Source organism: Indicator indicator, chromosome 19, assembly GCF_027791375.1.
Source record: "Indicator indicator isolate 239-I01 chromosome 19, UM_Iind_1.1, whole genome shotgun sequence".
Classification (NCBI taxonomy): Eukaryota; Metazoa; Chordata; class Aves; order Piciformes; family Indicatoridae; genus Indicator; species Indicator indicator.
Window position 1 is genome coordinate 20,215,031 of NC_072028.1, and position 14,916 is coordinate 20,229,946.

The following is a 14,916-nucleotide window of genomic DNA, read 5'->3' on the forward strand; positions in this document are numbered from 1 at the left end:
TCCCCCCCTAATGTTTATGGCAGATATTTAAAGTTTTGGCATAAAAGTTCTGTGTAAAACTGTTAGACATTACAATTGTAAATAAAGTGTATATTTTGAAAAATAAACAACCTTGGGGAAAAAAAAAGGCTCTGGCAAATGTAAGCCCTTGGGGTTGTGAGGTTTAGATCAGAGTGAGGTGGGGGTTGGTCTCTTCTCCCTAGTCTCAGGGGATATAAAAGGAGAAGAAATGGCCTGAAATTGTGCCAGGGGAGGGTTTAGGTTGGAGATGAGGCAAAATTTCTTTGGTGCAAGAGTGGTCAGGGATTGGCACAGGCTGCCCAGGGAGGTGGTGGAGTCCCCACGCCTGGAGGTGTTCAAGAAATGTGTGGCCATGGCACTTGGGGCCATGGTTTGATGGCTGTGGTGAGGTTGGGTTGATGGTTGGACTGGATGATCTCAGAGGGGTCTGGGAAGGGTGGAGGGTAGGAGATCTCACCCTGCAACATCCTGGCAGTGCTGGGTCCAGCCCTGGCACCAGGCAGGACCCCAGCACTGCCAGGGACCCAGATGCTTGCGCAGGGCCTCCTCAAAAGGCAGGTTGTGGGGTTTGGTTCACCAAGGGCTCACACATCTCCCAGTTTCACTTTCCTAACAGATGCATCACGACTCGTGGGCAGCTTCTCCACCCCAAACAATTCTATGATTCTATGCTCCCATGTTCTCCCTTCCTAGGTGCTGACAGCCCTGCTGGTGACCTCATGGTCACCGTCCTGGACAACCTGTGCTGATGAAAGCTCTACCCTCAGCCACTGCAGTGGTGAGGGAGAAGTTCTGTGTAGCTGGGGAAGCCCAGCAACCCTGTGTGACCCCGGGCTCTCTGTAAGCAGAAGCTGGCTGAAGCCACTGCTCATTTCTCCCAAGTTGGGCAATGCTGTCACGTACTGCCCCCCGGCTTCCCCACAAGCAGTCTGACCCCAGTGACGAAGCCAACCGCGAGGCTTCCTGTGCTTGTGCCAGAAGCTCAAGCATCACTGCCAGCTCTGCTGCTTGCAGCCTGGTTCCTAGAATGCTGGGAGGCCACAAAATCCTAGCATGGTGAGGGTTTGGATGAGACCTCTGGAGATTATGCAGTCCAAACCCACTGCTAAAGCAAGGGCACCCAGAGCAGCTTGCCCAGGATCACAATGGCCGGGTGGGGTTGGAATCTCTCCAGACAAGAAGACTCCACAACCTCTCTGGGCAGCCTGCTCCAGGCTTCCAGCACCCTCACTGCAAAGAAGTTTATCTTAAAGGGTCCTGCAGAGTTGAGGAGGTAGGTCCCAAAAGACCGTCATGGGGATGGGTGTGCTCAGGAAGATCCTCCTGCTCTGAGCTGATGTCGAGGGTGCTGTAGTGTCCTGGACAAGCCTTGGCACAGCTAGTGGCACAGCAGAAGTGGTTTAGGATGCTCAAAACAATAGTAAATTCAATATGGGGGGTGGGGAGGAAAGTCCCACCTCATCCCCTTTTGCCTGATGTGCTTCCCGTGGGCAATCCCTTCCTCCAGCAGGGAAAGCCCAGCACAGGAGAACTCAGCCTGCTTAGCCCCTTCCTCTGCCACCCTGAGCAGCTTCTCCGGAAGCAGGGAGCCAGGGTCGTGTGGGAAGCCACGGGGTGGGGCGGTGGAGCGGGGGGCGTTGCACAATGCCCTTTCCGCTGCCGGCAGCAGCGCTCTTAACCCACGTTGCTCCTGCCCTGCCTCTCCAGTCCGCCCAGGCAGCCGAGGAGGAGGCAAGCAGAGCACGACCAGGTAAGCTCAACCGGTTTTCTTCCCGGGAGGCTGCTGGAGCTCTGGAGCGGGGTGCCCAGAGAGGTTGTGCAGTCTCCTCTCTGGAGAGCTTCCAAAACCCCATCCCTGGCCACTGTGATCCTGGGCAAGCTGCTGTGGGTGCCCTGCTTTAGCAGGGGGTTTGGACTGGATGATCTCCAGACGTCCCTTCCAGCCCCTCATGCTGGGGTTTCTCTGAGCAAGCGGATGAGCTGCTTCCTTGGGAGCTGTGCTGGAGATAGCTTGAAGAGGAAGAGAGAGTGACAGCAGATTATTTTTGGGTGCCTTTTTCTGTCTCGTTCCTAGCTGTAGAGCTCAGTTCCCCCCTCTTAGCACTGGCTGCATCGATGGTGGGGGTGGGTGGCTGCTGCTATTGTACCAGGGGCACCTTTCTGTCCCTGCTGCCTGGATGTGGGCTGGGGAGTTGGAACTAGTCCCTGCAGGGATGCTGAGCACAGAGAAAGGGTTTGGTTTAAAATCTTAAGTGGGCAACACAGGAGGAAAACAAGGAGAAGCTGAGGACACCAGGGCTGTGACAGCAGAGGGGTGACAGCAGAGAGGGGAGTTGGGCACAAATGAGAAGGGATCTTTATGGTTAAATCATAGGCTCTGAGGGCAGGACCCCAGGGTGGTGTGAGGGCAGTGTTGGGCATGTTGCTTGAGGGATGCTCCTTGGGTCAGTGCTGACCTAGGGAAATGCTCTTTGGGTCCTTGCTGACCTGAGTGATGCTGCTTGGGTCGTTGCTGACCTGGGGGATGCTGCTTGGGTCGTTGCTGACCTGGGTGAGCCTCCCTGGGTCGTTGCTGACCTGGGTGAGCCTCCCTGGGTCGTTGCTGACCTGGGTGAGCCTCCCTGGGTTGCTGCTGACCTGGGGGATGCTGCTTGGGTCGTTGCTGACCTGGGTGATCCTCCCTGGCTCGTTGCTGACCTGGGGGATGCTGCTTGGGCCATTGCTGACCTGGGGCATGCTCCTTGGGTCGTTGCTGACCTGGGTGATCCTCCCTGGGTCGTTGCTGACCTGGGTGATCTTCCCTGGGTCGTTGCTGACCTGGGAGATGCTGCTTGGGTCACTGCTGACCTGGGAGATGCTCTTTGGGTGATCCTGCTTGGGTCATTGCTAACATGGGGGTTGTTCCTTGGGTCATTGCTGGCCCTACTGATCCATGTAAGCTGGTCCCAGGGCTCTGAACAAGGGGCTGGAGGAGACCTGCAGGGCACGGTGCCATGTTAAGGTTATTCCTCAGGGTGGAAGAGCTGCATCTGGCTGATATTTGAGTGGTGCCTGAAGCTCCCCTCCACAGGACACCACCAGCCCACATCCCTGCAGTCAATCCCTTTGCTGCAAGCATGGACATCGTGGAGAGGGTCTTCTCCGTGGCCCAGGCCATCCATGGCCAGCTGGAGCAGGTGAAGTGCTGTAAGCACCAGTGCCAGCGCCTCGTGGAGCGCATCCAGATCCTGCTGGAGCCCATCAGGATCCTCAGGGCTCAGCCACAAAAGCACATCTCCCACCGTGAAGAGGAACTGCTGTGGAAGCTGCTGCAGGCACTGGGGGAAGCCCAGAAGCTGGTGGTGAAATACAGCCAGACCAGCTGGATCCAGAAGTTCCTGAGAGCTCGCAGCGCCCTCGAGGAGTTCGTGGAGGTGAACGAGAGCCTGGGGGACATCGCCCAGGGGCTCTCCCTCCTGCTGCAGGCCGAGCAGAAGGCAACATTCCTGGAGGCTTTCCAGGCAAAGATCTGTCGCAGGCAGGATGCTGAGGACCTGAGGGATGACAGGGCCTTCTTGGACCAGGTGATTGCAAGTAAGTATGCAGGTACCAAGCCCTCTTTGCCTGAGGCCAGCTGTTGGCACCTCTTCCCTGCTGCTGCCCAGCTTTGGCTTGATGGCCATGGCCAAGGAAAGCCAAAGAGGCATTTAAACCCTGGGAAAAACTAAGCAGCTGGGTCCTGCACGTTCATCCAGCAGCCTCAGCCCTGCCTGTTCCTCTGCCCAGGTACCGAGGAGCCTGAAGATGTGGCCAGGGAGATCTGTGCCAACAGGCAATGTATGGAGAGCAAGGTAGACTGGATGCAGAGCGAGCTGAACAAAATCGTGAGGGTGATGGAGAGTAAGTAGGCATCACGCCTCCAGGCACCCTCTGCTCCGTGTCCTTCACCTCTGACCCCTGCCTAACGTGGCCTTGTTCTCTTGGTGCATGGTGGGAGCAGGCCTGAAGAAGGTCAATGTTGGTAAAAGAGAAGATATCACCGAGATCCAGCCAGACCACCTCACCTTCTACAGGCACCTGCAGGCCACTGACACCTACGACCTCTACGAGGGCGAGTACCTCAAGTACCCTGTGGCCATCCAAACCTTCAAGAGGCCACTGACCACAGACCCTGTGTGAGTTGTCCTGGGTGGGAGTGCCATGGGGCAGCTGGGGCAGTGTAGTAGTTTTAGGCTCTGCCTTTAAATTTTTTTTTTTCCCAGATCTTGACCAGAAAGAGGTAAAATGTAAATAGATCACTACTGGGTGTAAAAAGGAAAATAATGATAGCTCTAAACAATCCCATTGGAGAAATGAGAGACTTAAACTAGTTGCACCAAAACAATCTCTCTCTCTTCTCACTTCCTTGGGATGAGAGATACCAACTTCGTGCTTCTGCTGGCTTCTCCTTGACCTTGGCTGCATTGTTTTGGCTAAGCTCTAACTTCTCCATCTCTCCTTTTCTCTTGTCCCTTTTGTGTATGAGGAGGTAAAGGGGGGCAGGGAGGGAGAATCTATTAGCAGCTCCCCTGATCTTTGGCCAGGGGGGTCCTTGTGCTGTTTATCAATTGTAAATAGCTGTGAATATTGTAAATCCTCTATGTTTGGTACATACTCATTGCATCCCATTGTAGATTGTAGTTTTGCTTGTAAACACAGCTTTCATTTGCTTCCAGCTGAGCTGGTCTGGCAAATTTAATGTTTGGGGGGAAATTTTCGACCCACCACAGTCAGGAAGATGCCACAGTGCCTTGGCATGGGTTGTTTTTCTCCCCCAATTTGGGGGCCGTTGGGTGACAAATGAAGGCACGAACCCCACTGCCACATAGCAACAAGATTCCAGAAATGCAGAGGGGCAGAGAATCTCGGAGGTCTTCTCTGAAGTCCTTTATTGCTGCCTGGTAGAATCTTCTGCATTACAGAGTCTTAGAGTCCCACTTAGAGCAGAAGTCCTGGAAGCCCTTAACAGACAAAGCAGCTAACAGAAGTCCTGAGCATATCCCTAGCAGCATCCCTCCACCAAAGCCCTTGCCAGAAGAAGTTGCTAACTACCAGAAGCAGAAATCCCTAACCAAAACCCTAACTGAAGATCCCTAACCAAAGGGATTCCCTTCACTATTGCTCAGAGTGGCTGTTTACATATTCATTATCAATCTCTTAACCAGTAAAATCCAACCACCTACATAAGCTAAAGTCTTTTCCCAGCATGTCAAGGAGGTGGCTTCTGCAGCATGTCCCCATCCAACACAAGGATGTCGTTCTTGGCACCCATGGAATGTTGTTGTGTTGCCCTAGGGATTGGTCAGCTAAGGAATCCTGCACTCTGCAGGCGGCCAGCAGCTGCCCTCAGAACAGTGGCTGCAACAGTCATGTCTGATCCCAGGGATCTCACCATGCTGTCCCTTTCTGCAGGAAGGTGAGGGACATCTTTGTGAAGGAGATCCAGACCCTGAAGAAGTTTGAGTCTCCCAACATCCTGCGCATGTACGGGATCTGCATTGAGGAGAAAGGTAGCAGGCGTCGCGTTGATGTCACCCTGCCCTGCCTGTCCCCAGTGCTAGCTGGTGGCAGGTGGTTTGTTGTGGTCCCCTCCTGCTCAGGGTCTCTCCTTGCAGATGGGAGCCCCTGCTTCTCCATCGTCATGGAGTACTGTAAGCACGGGACGCTGCGGGACGTGCTGACCAAGCAACCCCACCTCTCCTGGGAGGTCCGCATCCGGATGGCCCTGGGGGCTGCCAGAGGTCTTTACAGGTGAGCTCCTGCAGCCTTTGGTGGGTAAGTCCGCCTGAAGATCCGCACCTGCCTTCCTGCTGTCTCTCAGTAAGCAGCAGTTCACTGTTAGACACCATTTGCACCACCTTGGGAGGTTGGTGAAGGGGCAGGGGGTGGGTTTGGAAGCAGTCACAGCTATCGCCCCTGGGCACTGGCCCCAACATCTGGATGTGAGCCTGCAAAGGCCTAGAAGGTAGAAACCTCCTTCCCCAACACCCCTAGGGCAGCTTCAGGAGCACCCTTCAACACAGCCAGTTCTGCTTAGAATCATAGAATTGTCAGGGTTGGAAGGGAGCTCAAGGCTCAGCCAGTTCCAACCCCCTTGCCAAGGGCAGGGACACCTCACACCAGAGCAGGTTGCTCACAGCCACCTCCAGTCTGGCTGCAAAAACCTCCAGGGATGAGGCTTCCACCTGGGCAACCTGTTCCAGTTTCTCATCACCCTCACTGGAGAGGTTGGCTTGGCAGGGTTGGTCCACCAGGACAGGCAGAGAGCTGCTGGCTTCTCCAGGTGCATGTCAGACCATCCCCTACCAAGCAGGAGGGAGCCCTGAGGTGGGAATGGGTCCCTCACCAGCATGGGCTGCCCTTGGTTCTGTTCAGGTTGCACCAGACAGAGGAGAAGTCCCGACTCCACGGCTGCATCTGCAGTAGCAAGTTCCTGGTGGCTGGGGATTACTGTGTGAAGGTAAGCACCATGCTTGGAGAAGCTTTTGGGAGCTTTGCATGTTGTTTGGGAATGATCACAGAACCCCCGCATGGTGGGGGGGTGGGAGGGACCTCTGGAGATCATCTAGTTCAACCCACTTTGCTACAGCAGGGTCATTTCTGGTCTGCCAGAATCATCTCCAGGTGGGTTTGGAATCTCTCCTGAGAAGGAGACTTAATTGTGATGATCCAGAATAAAACCTGGGGTAGAACTGTCTCCCCTGTCACCTTAGACACCCCTTGGGTCATTGTTGCCTCTGTTGGATCATCAGCAAAGTGAGCCTCTCTGAGCCACCACCCTGGGATGAGCTGAAGCTGGGGCAGCTCACCTGCCTCCCCCTGTGGTTTCTCTTCCACAAGAGGCCACATGCCAGGCAGCACACATTTGGCTGCACTCCAGCTTTTGCAGCCCTGGGCACCTGGCTCTTTTTTCTCCATGCCCCCCCAGAGCAGTCCCCAACCATGCCACAAGTCCCTTCAGATTTGGTCCTACCACTTCTCCCTTTCCCTCTCTCTCAATCAGCTGTCAGGATTCGAGCTGTGTGAAACGGAGTCTTCCATCAAGAGGAGAGTCAAGAAGAACTGGAATCAAGTCTCTATGTTGGCTTACATTGCCCCTGAGAACCTGAATGACATCAACTACCCCTACAAGAGGCCCTGTGAGATATACAGGTGTGTGTCCCTCCAGCAGAGATGGCCACAAGCAGGCAGACCTCTGGTGGAGTAGCTGTGGAGCTCTGGGAGCAGGGCCAGGTTTAACTGGACACAGAAGGAGCCATCTGTGGCTGGCATAGCCCAACAGACTCCTCCATTAGGACAACCTGGTGGGTGCATTAAGAAGAGTGTGACCAGCAGGTCAAGGGAGGTCCTCCTCCCCCTCTACTCTGCCCTGGTGAGACCACATCTGGAGTACTGTCCCCAGTTCTGGGCTCCCCAGTGCAAGAGGGACAAGGAACAATTGGAGATAATCCAACAGAGGCTACTGAGGGTGAGGAGAGGGATTGGAACATCTGGCTGAGGAGGAAAGGCTGAGAGCCCTGGGGCTGTTTAGCCTCCAGAAGAGAAGGCTGAGAGGGGATCTGATTAGCGTTTACAAAAGTCCTAAGGAGGGGTGTGAAGGAGATGGGGCCAGGCTCTTTTCAGTGACAGGACAAGGGGCAATGGATACAGATTGGATGTTAGGAAAAGTTTTACACCATGAGGGTGGTGAGATGCTGGCACAGGTTGCCCAGGGACATGGTAGAAGCCTCATCCCTGGAGGTTTTTGCATCCAGGCTGGATGTGGCTGTGAGCAACCTGCTGTGGTGTGAGGTGTCCCTGCCCATGGCAGGGGAGTTGGAACTGGATGATCCTTGAGGTCCCTTCCAACCCTAACAATTCTGTGATTATATGAAATTGGAACCCAGGAAGTTCCATCTCAACATGAGGAAAAATTTCTTTAGTGTGAGGGTGCTGGAGCCCTGGAGCAGCTGCCCAGAGAGGTTGTGGAGTCTCCTCTGGAGACCCATCTGGATGCATTCATGTGTGTCCTGCCCTGGGTGATCCTGCTTTGGCAGGAGGGGCTGGAGGTCCCTTCCTACCCCTACCATTCTATGATTCTATGAATGCTGAGACTCTTGCTTGTCTCCTTCCAGCTTTGGGATCGTGCTGTGGGAGATTGCAACCTCCAAAATCCCATTTGAAGGTGAGACAGAAGTATCTGGTCCTCTGTGTAAAAGCCACACAGCCCAGTGCTGTTGTGACCTCGTGTTGGATGCTCCCTGCTCCTTTCTGGAGCATCCAGCAGCATTTGAGTTCCAGTGGCAGTGCCTGCACAGCTTCACAGCTTCTCCTGGGACTCTAAAGCATTCCAGCAGCCTGCTTAAAGCACAAACATGCAAGTCATTTTTGCCTCAGCTTTGATGATCCTCTGCATTGAAGCATAAACACATTTCCCTGCTCCACTGGAGCTCAACAGTGTCAATGTCAAACATGGGAGGGGTCATTGGAGACAACCTTTGGGTGGCTTCTCTGCTGGCTTCTGCATGCCACAGGCTGCAGCAAGGCTCTGCCCTGGGTTTCCTCCCCAGCACCCTCCCACAGGGGAGCAGAGCTCCATCCTGACACTCCTGTTTGCACATCTTGCCTAGGCTGCACTACCCAGGAGATCATGGAGAAAATCTGCAACCACCATTACCAGGCCCCTGTTGGGGATGACTGTCCTGAAACCCTATGGAGAGTCATTGACCAGTGCTGTGCCTTTGACCCTTCCCAACGTCCTTCTGCTGAGGGTAAGTGTCCTGGACATCTGCCCCACAGGTGGCCCTCATCCAGCTGCTTCAACACTCAGTTTCCTCCTTATTTTCCATAAGAATTTGTTGGGCTTTGTGTTTTGGGATCCCTCCTGGACCTACCTTTTTGTAGTCATGAGTTGTCCCCCCCAGCCCTGGACCTCTCTTTCTGCTGAAGTGTGATGCTCACATTTAGCCATGCCATGCCAACACCTGGCATCATGTAAGAGGAGGATTTTTTTTTTTATATCTCAGAAAAGCACCCATCTGGGAGCTCAAGCAGGGTTGATCCCTACTCAGGTCCTGCAGATCCTGAAGCTGGAGGAGCAGCCACAAGAGTGCAGGAACATTTCCTGCCCAGGGCTTTGAGCAGTAAATTGCAGTCTCAGCAAACTGCTCCATAGCAGGGAAGTTTTCACTGCCTCTGAAGTTGGTCTGGGTCTGATCAGGTATATAAGTAAGTGGTCCCCATCAGTGTGATCAGCCAGGAGAAGTGAGGTGATTCTGCTCCTCTACTCTGCTCTCCCAAGACTCCAGTTCTGGTGCCTCCTGTACAAGAAGGACATGGAGCTGCTGGAGCAGGTCCAGAAGAAGCCACAAAAATTATCAGAGGGCTGGAAAACCTCCTGTATAGGGCTCAGGCTGAGAGAGATGGGGCTGTTCAGCCTGGAGAAGGCTCCAGGGAGACCTTAGAGCAAACTTCCAGGACCTGAAGGGGCTATGGGAGAGCTGGGGAGGGACTTTTGACAAGGGCTGGGAGTGACAGGATGAGGGACAATGGCTTGAGCTGGAAGAGGGGAGATTGAGGCTGGAGATGAGGAAGAAATTCTTGACAGTGAGGGTGGTGAGACACTGGAACAGGTTGCCCAGGGAGGCTGTGGATGCCTCCTCCCTGGAGGTGTTGAATGCCAGGTTGGGTGAGGCTTTGAGCAAGCTGGGCTGGTGGGAGGTGTCCCTGCCCATGGCAGGGAGGTTGGAACTGGACAATCTTTAAGGTCCCTTCCAACTTAAACCATTCTATGAATTTATGATTTAACAAAAAGAGTAGGAAAAGACAGAGGAATTTTTCTGTTGTGCTTGAGGGCACAGAGGTTGTGCCCTTTCCTCAGTTCATCTCTCCAAGGGGAGAAAGCTTCCTTCAGTCTCATCCACCCCATCCCATGGGGCCAGTTTCTGTTCAAGAGATGTGGAAAGTATGGATGAGAAACCACTGTCTGCTGTGCTCTTTGCGCCTCTGTCAACCTTGGTGCAAGCAGTCTCCCTGTCTGCAGTGACAATGCTTTGGTAACGCAGTCCTTGTCCTGTGCAGAGATCGTGGACTCGCTGGCAGACCTGGAGAAAAGGAGAAGCCAAGGAAGTTAACCGAGAAGAACAGGGATGTGTGACCAAAAGCAGCCAGGTGCCTTGGAGAGCAAGCCAAGTGAAAGCGATGTGCCTTCCTCCTGCAGCTTGCCCCTCTTCCTTGCCTCGAAGAGACTCATCAATCAGTGCACCCGGACTTGTGCCTGTGTGCCGGAGACCTCCATGGAGCCCGCCTGGGGTCTCCTCAGAGGTGGTCCAGAGCACTCTGCCACAGGCTCCCAGGGGGCTCAAGGGGAAGCCGACAGCCAGAGGCGACCGGAGGGACAGGACACAGCCAGCTCCGGACTACGAGTCCTTCCGGGTTCCGTCGGGGCACGGCGGACCCTGCCGCGATGGCAACGCCCCGCCCAGCTCCGCCGCTGTTTGAATCCCTCCGAGCTCCCGCTCTTTTCGCTTTGCCGGCGGCTCAACCAATGAAAACTCACTACGCCCTGCTTTCCCCGCCCCCGTGAGGCAGGCGAGGGTCAGCCCGCCCAATCAGCCTGGCCCTCCTTATGACTCTCTGACCAATCAGGGCAGGCTCTGTCTTCCCGCACCTTGCGCTGTTCACCCTCCCTTCCGTCAGACGGACGGACAGAGCGGCTGGCCAATGAGAAGGCGGGGATGGCCCAGCTTGCCCAATAGAAGTGGGTGCAGAGATGTCAGCTGGCCAGTAGGGCGGCGAGGGCGGGGCGGCGCGGAGCTCGAGCAGAGCGGTTGGGCCTGCGGGCAGGTGAGCGAGGGGTGGTGACGCCGGCTCTGCCCGGCCCGGAGTGCCCGCGGCGCGGCTGGGCCTCCGAGCATAGATGCCGAACACCGGGAAGGGGTGCGGGGTTCCGCCGCGGCCTGGATTCTGGGGGGCGGCGGGCTCAGCCTGAGGGGCCTAGGGGCCGGGCCTGGCGACTCGGGTGCGTGGGGCGCTGCGGTTGCCGGAGGAGGAATGTAACCCTCTGCGCCCGTTCTGTGTTTGGAGCCGGGCTGAAATAAGCGAGCCGTGTAAAAAGCCAGAAATAAAACGCTGCGCTTCGTTTTAGGTCGTGTTTGGGGGATTTTGTGATTAAAGCATCTGTAGGGTGGTAACTGGTTGAGCTGTGGAGCAGGGCCTGGGTTTGCAGTGGCAAGCGCTGAGGAGTCCCTTCCAGCAGAGCAGGCTTGTGCTGCATTCAGCCTTCGGGTTCGTGCGGCAGAGGCCTCTGCTGCGCACATTCTGCTCTCTGACAGCACCCACATGTCTCTCTGTGGGCCCAAGAGGGTTGTTTATGGAGCCAATCCCTCTGTGGGCTCTTCCAGTGGCTGCCAGGTAGGCAGCTGGCTGGAGGAGCTGGTCCTCGCCCCTGTCAGGGAAGCTCGGATTTCACGGTAAAACCGCCAGTATTAACCGGCTTTTATTATGATTATTGAGAAATACACAGTGTTAGTTAACCCATAGTGGTGAATGTTTGCCGTATTTTTAAGTTTCACTGTTAATTTATGGGGAAGATAAAGGGTCTATTGTGCTTGTAGGTGGCAGTTTTATCCTGAATGCCAGTTTTGTGCTAGAGCAGCAGTACTTGGTCATGGAATATTCTCATAGCTCAGCTGTGTGACTGCTCTGGTGGGAGGTGGCTTGTCACATCTCTTCTTAGCTTAATTTAGATGGAGTTGGTAATGAGGATAAGCATTATGAAATGATTCCTAAGTTAGCATTTCTGTAAAGGTCAATAAAACCTTCTAGGGGAGAGGCTTTTTGCAAGAGCTTGTGGTGATAGGATGAGCTTTGAGCTGGAAGAGGGCAGAGTGAGACTGGAGATTAGGAAGACATTCTTGGCAGTGAGTGTGGGGAGACACTGGCATGGGTTGCCCAGGGAGGTTGTGGCTGCCCCCTCCCTGGTTGGGTGAGTCCCTGAGCAACCTGGGCTAGTGGAAGGATACCCAACCCCCCTGCCATGGACAGGAACTAGATAATCTTTGAGGTCCCTTTCAATTTAAGCCATTATATGAAAATCACATCAGCATTACCACACCTCCTTCTAGTAATTTTATGTCTCTGGTTCTCCATTGTCTTAATTTTGATGTGTGTGCTTTGGGCTCTTTAAGTAATGCTAAAGTTAGAGAGCTCCCAAAGCCTTTCAGCTTTATGATTGCCTCTGTATTCTGGGGGGAAAACAAATGACCTGGCAGAATTTCATCTCCACACCACCTCCAAAAAAAAGGGCTGTTTTATTTTTGGCATGCCTGTTTATTCAGTTAACAAATAAATCTTGGACTTCTTTGTGTTGTAAGACTGCCTGTAGAACAGGGTACCTAAAGTCCTGTAATTAGGTGGCTGGCAGCAGTGTAATAATTTGCACTGCACAGCCCTGTCTCTGGTTTTCTTCAAAACCTAAGGTGACACTTGGATTTAGGATGTACCCTGAAATCCTTACCCCAAAGGTATTTGCAGGATGACCACCCTTAAATGATATATATGAGATTTTTACTGCAGGTTGCAGGTTTAACTCATCTCAGGCTGGATGTAGATCTGCAGATGTTGATGCTGTTGGTAACTTGCTGCCTGTAAGGTCTCAGTCGTGGGTTCTCTTGTGGTAACCTTTGTGGGTTTGCATGGTCTACTCTGCCCTTGAGAGGCCACATATGGAGAACTGGGGCCAGTTCTGGGCTTCCCAGTTCAAGAGAGGCAGGAGCTACTGGAGAGAGTACAGCAGAGGCTACAAAGCTGCTGAGGGGCCTGGAACATCTCTGTGAGGAGGAAAGGCTGAGAGCTCTGGGGCTGTTGAGCCTGGAGAAGAGCAGCCCCAGAGGGATCTGAGCAATGCTCAGCAAGAGCTGAAGGGTGGGGGGCAAGAGACTGGGACCAGACTCTTGCCAGTGCTGCCCAGGGACAGGACAAGAGGCAATGGGCACAAACTAGAACCCAAGAGGTTCCATCTGACCAGAAGGAGAAAGTTGTTTGGTGTGAGGGTGCTGGAGGCCTGGAGCAGGCTGCCCAGAGAAGTTGTGTAGTCTCCCTCTCTGGAGAGCTTCCAACTCCCCCCTTGCCATTTTGTTCCTGAGCAAGCTGCTGTGGGTGCCCTGCTTGAGCAGTGGGATTGGACTGGGTGATCTCCAGAGGTCCCTTCCAACCCTCACCATGCTGGGATTCCTTGTTGGGTACTATAAAGCACCTGTAGTGAGCTGCAGGTGAGGGTCACAGTGAGCTGTTACCACAATGGAATTTTACTCCAAGAAACTTTATTTTCAAGCCAGTGCAGTGAGAGGGCTGTGCTGCAGAGCTTCTGTTTGTGGGTGTTGGTGCAGTGCTGCTCACCATGGAGGGTCTCTAGAGTGTTTCCAAATAGTTCTTCAAAATCCACATGAATTTCCTGGCAAGTAAATGATGCCAGCAAGACGTCTTTGGCTTTTCACATTCACCCCAAGCCTTACTAAAGTTGATGTTGGGATGTGCCTTTGGTGCTAGCCAAAGGCTTTGAGTGCAGGACTCTGGGAGGGTGCTGCCTTCTCTGGGCACCTCAGGTACCTGTATTGACTTGAGGTGGTTTAGCTCTGCTGTAAAAGGACAAATTGTGTCCCAAGTCTGAATTCAAAAGGCTTTTGTAGTCCCTGCCAGCTGCACCTGATTCTTTCCGCCATCAGGCTTGGAAGCAGGAGCACGCTTGCAAATGAAGACTGCTTTCTCTTTAACTCTCTGCAGAAATGGCTCAAGAAGAGATGGAAGTTGATCTCCAACCCGTGGCTGGTTACTCCACAGTGAACCTCGGGAGGCTTTCCCCAGAGCCCTCTGGCCTGGCGTTGCTGTCGTCCCACGGCCCGGCGCTAGGGGAAGGAGGAGGCAGCAGCCCGGCCGTGCTCCCTGCTGGTGACGCTGTGGTCACACCAAGTGCTGGTGCAAGCGGGGAAGCTGCCGCTGGTCCTGCCTCGCAGCCGGCCCCGCCTGCTCTCCACGGACTTCAGAGGCTGCAAGGGGCCTTGGATCCCCCTCGGCCTGTGCCACAGGCCACGCAGCGCCCACGGGTCAGGAGAGCTCGTGGGCAGCAGAGGGTTGGAGGTTCCCAGAGGACAGTCAGTACCAGGTAAAGCAGAGATGAGTCTGAACTGCACTCCTGTCACTTCTCTTACCAGTTCAGAAGTGCCTGGCTTACAGAGCCCAGCTCACTCTGGGCTGTGGCTGCATTCTGGGCAGCTCACGTGCCCTCTAAGCTTGGTGGCACAGCACACTGATCTCTGCTGGCAGGGTCGTTGCTCTGGTGAAGTGAGTCCCTTCATTTAGTCTAGAAAAGAGAAGACTGAGAGGAGATCTTGTTAGTGTTTCTAAATATCTGAAGAGTGGGTGTCAAGAAGAAGGTGCCAGTCACTTGTCAGTGGCCTTGGAGAAGGGGCAGTGGACACAAACTGGAACCCAGGATGTTTAACCTGAACAGGAGGAAAAACTTCCTCACTGTGAGGGTACTGGAGCCAGCTGTCCAGAGAGGTTGTAGAATCTCCTCTCCTGGAGACTCTTGAGCCCCTGTGGCTGTGTTCCTGTGTGACCTGCCCTGGGTGACCCTCCTTTGGCTCAGTCTCCAGAGGTCCCCTCTGACCTCTATGCTTTATAATTTCTTGATGGGGAGACCTCTGAGCCCCATTGCTTTCCCTCTTGCTTGCAGAGCTGCTGCTCTCACCATCCCCTCTGTTCTGCCAGGTTCCTGTTGGTGCACCCTGCAGCTCTGCTGACTCTCAGCACTTCCAGCCAGCATTTAGCTCAGTGGAGCTTGTGCTCTGTTTGCATTTCATCTTTGATTTGGAGATGGCCTGATCAGGTTATGTGGTG

At 54.2% G+C, this 14,916-nt stretch overlaps 2 protein-coding genes across 2 annotated transcripts in view; both read left to right on the forward strand.

Moving 5' to 3' along the window:
- Window positions 1-3,137: 3,137 nt before the first annotated feature.
- On the forward strand, window positions 3,138-10,151 carry MLKL (mixed lineage kinase domain like pseudokinase). The gene is made up of 10 exons (XM_054389880.1): window positions 3,138-3,594; window positions 3,787-3,900; window positions 4,001-4,175; window positions 5,452-5,549; window positions 5,655-5,790; window positions 6,415-6,499; window positions 7,043-7,191; window positions 8,154-8,203; window positions 8,649-8,789; window positions 10,099-10,151. The coding sequence occupies exons 1-10, from the start codon at window positions 3,138-3,140 to the stop codon at window positions 10,149-10,151; spliced, it is 1,458 nt and encodes a 485-aa protein (XP_054245855.1).
- A 3,651-nt stretch (window positions 10,152-13,802) lies between these two features.
- RFWD3 (ring finger and WD repeat domain 3) overlaps window positions 13,803-14,916 on the forward strand; it is a 28,174-nt gene continuing 27,060 nt past the window's right edge. The window contains exon 1 of the mRNA XM_054389799.1: window positions 13,803-14,179. Within this exon, the coding sequence (XP_054245774.1) occupies window positions 13,803-14,179 (377 nt within the window). The remainder of the gene's footprint in view (window positions 14,180-14,916) is intronic.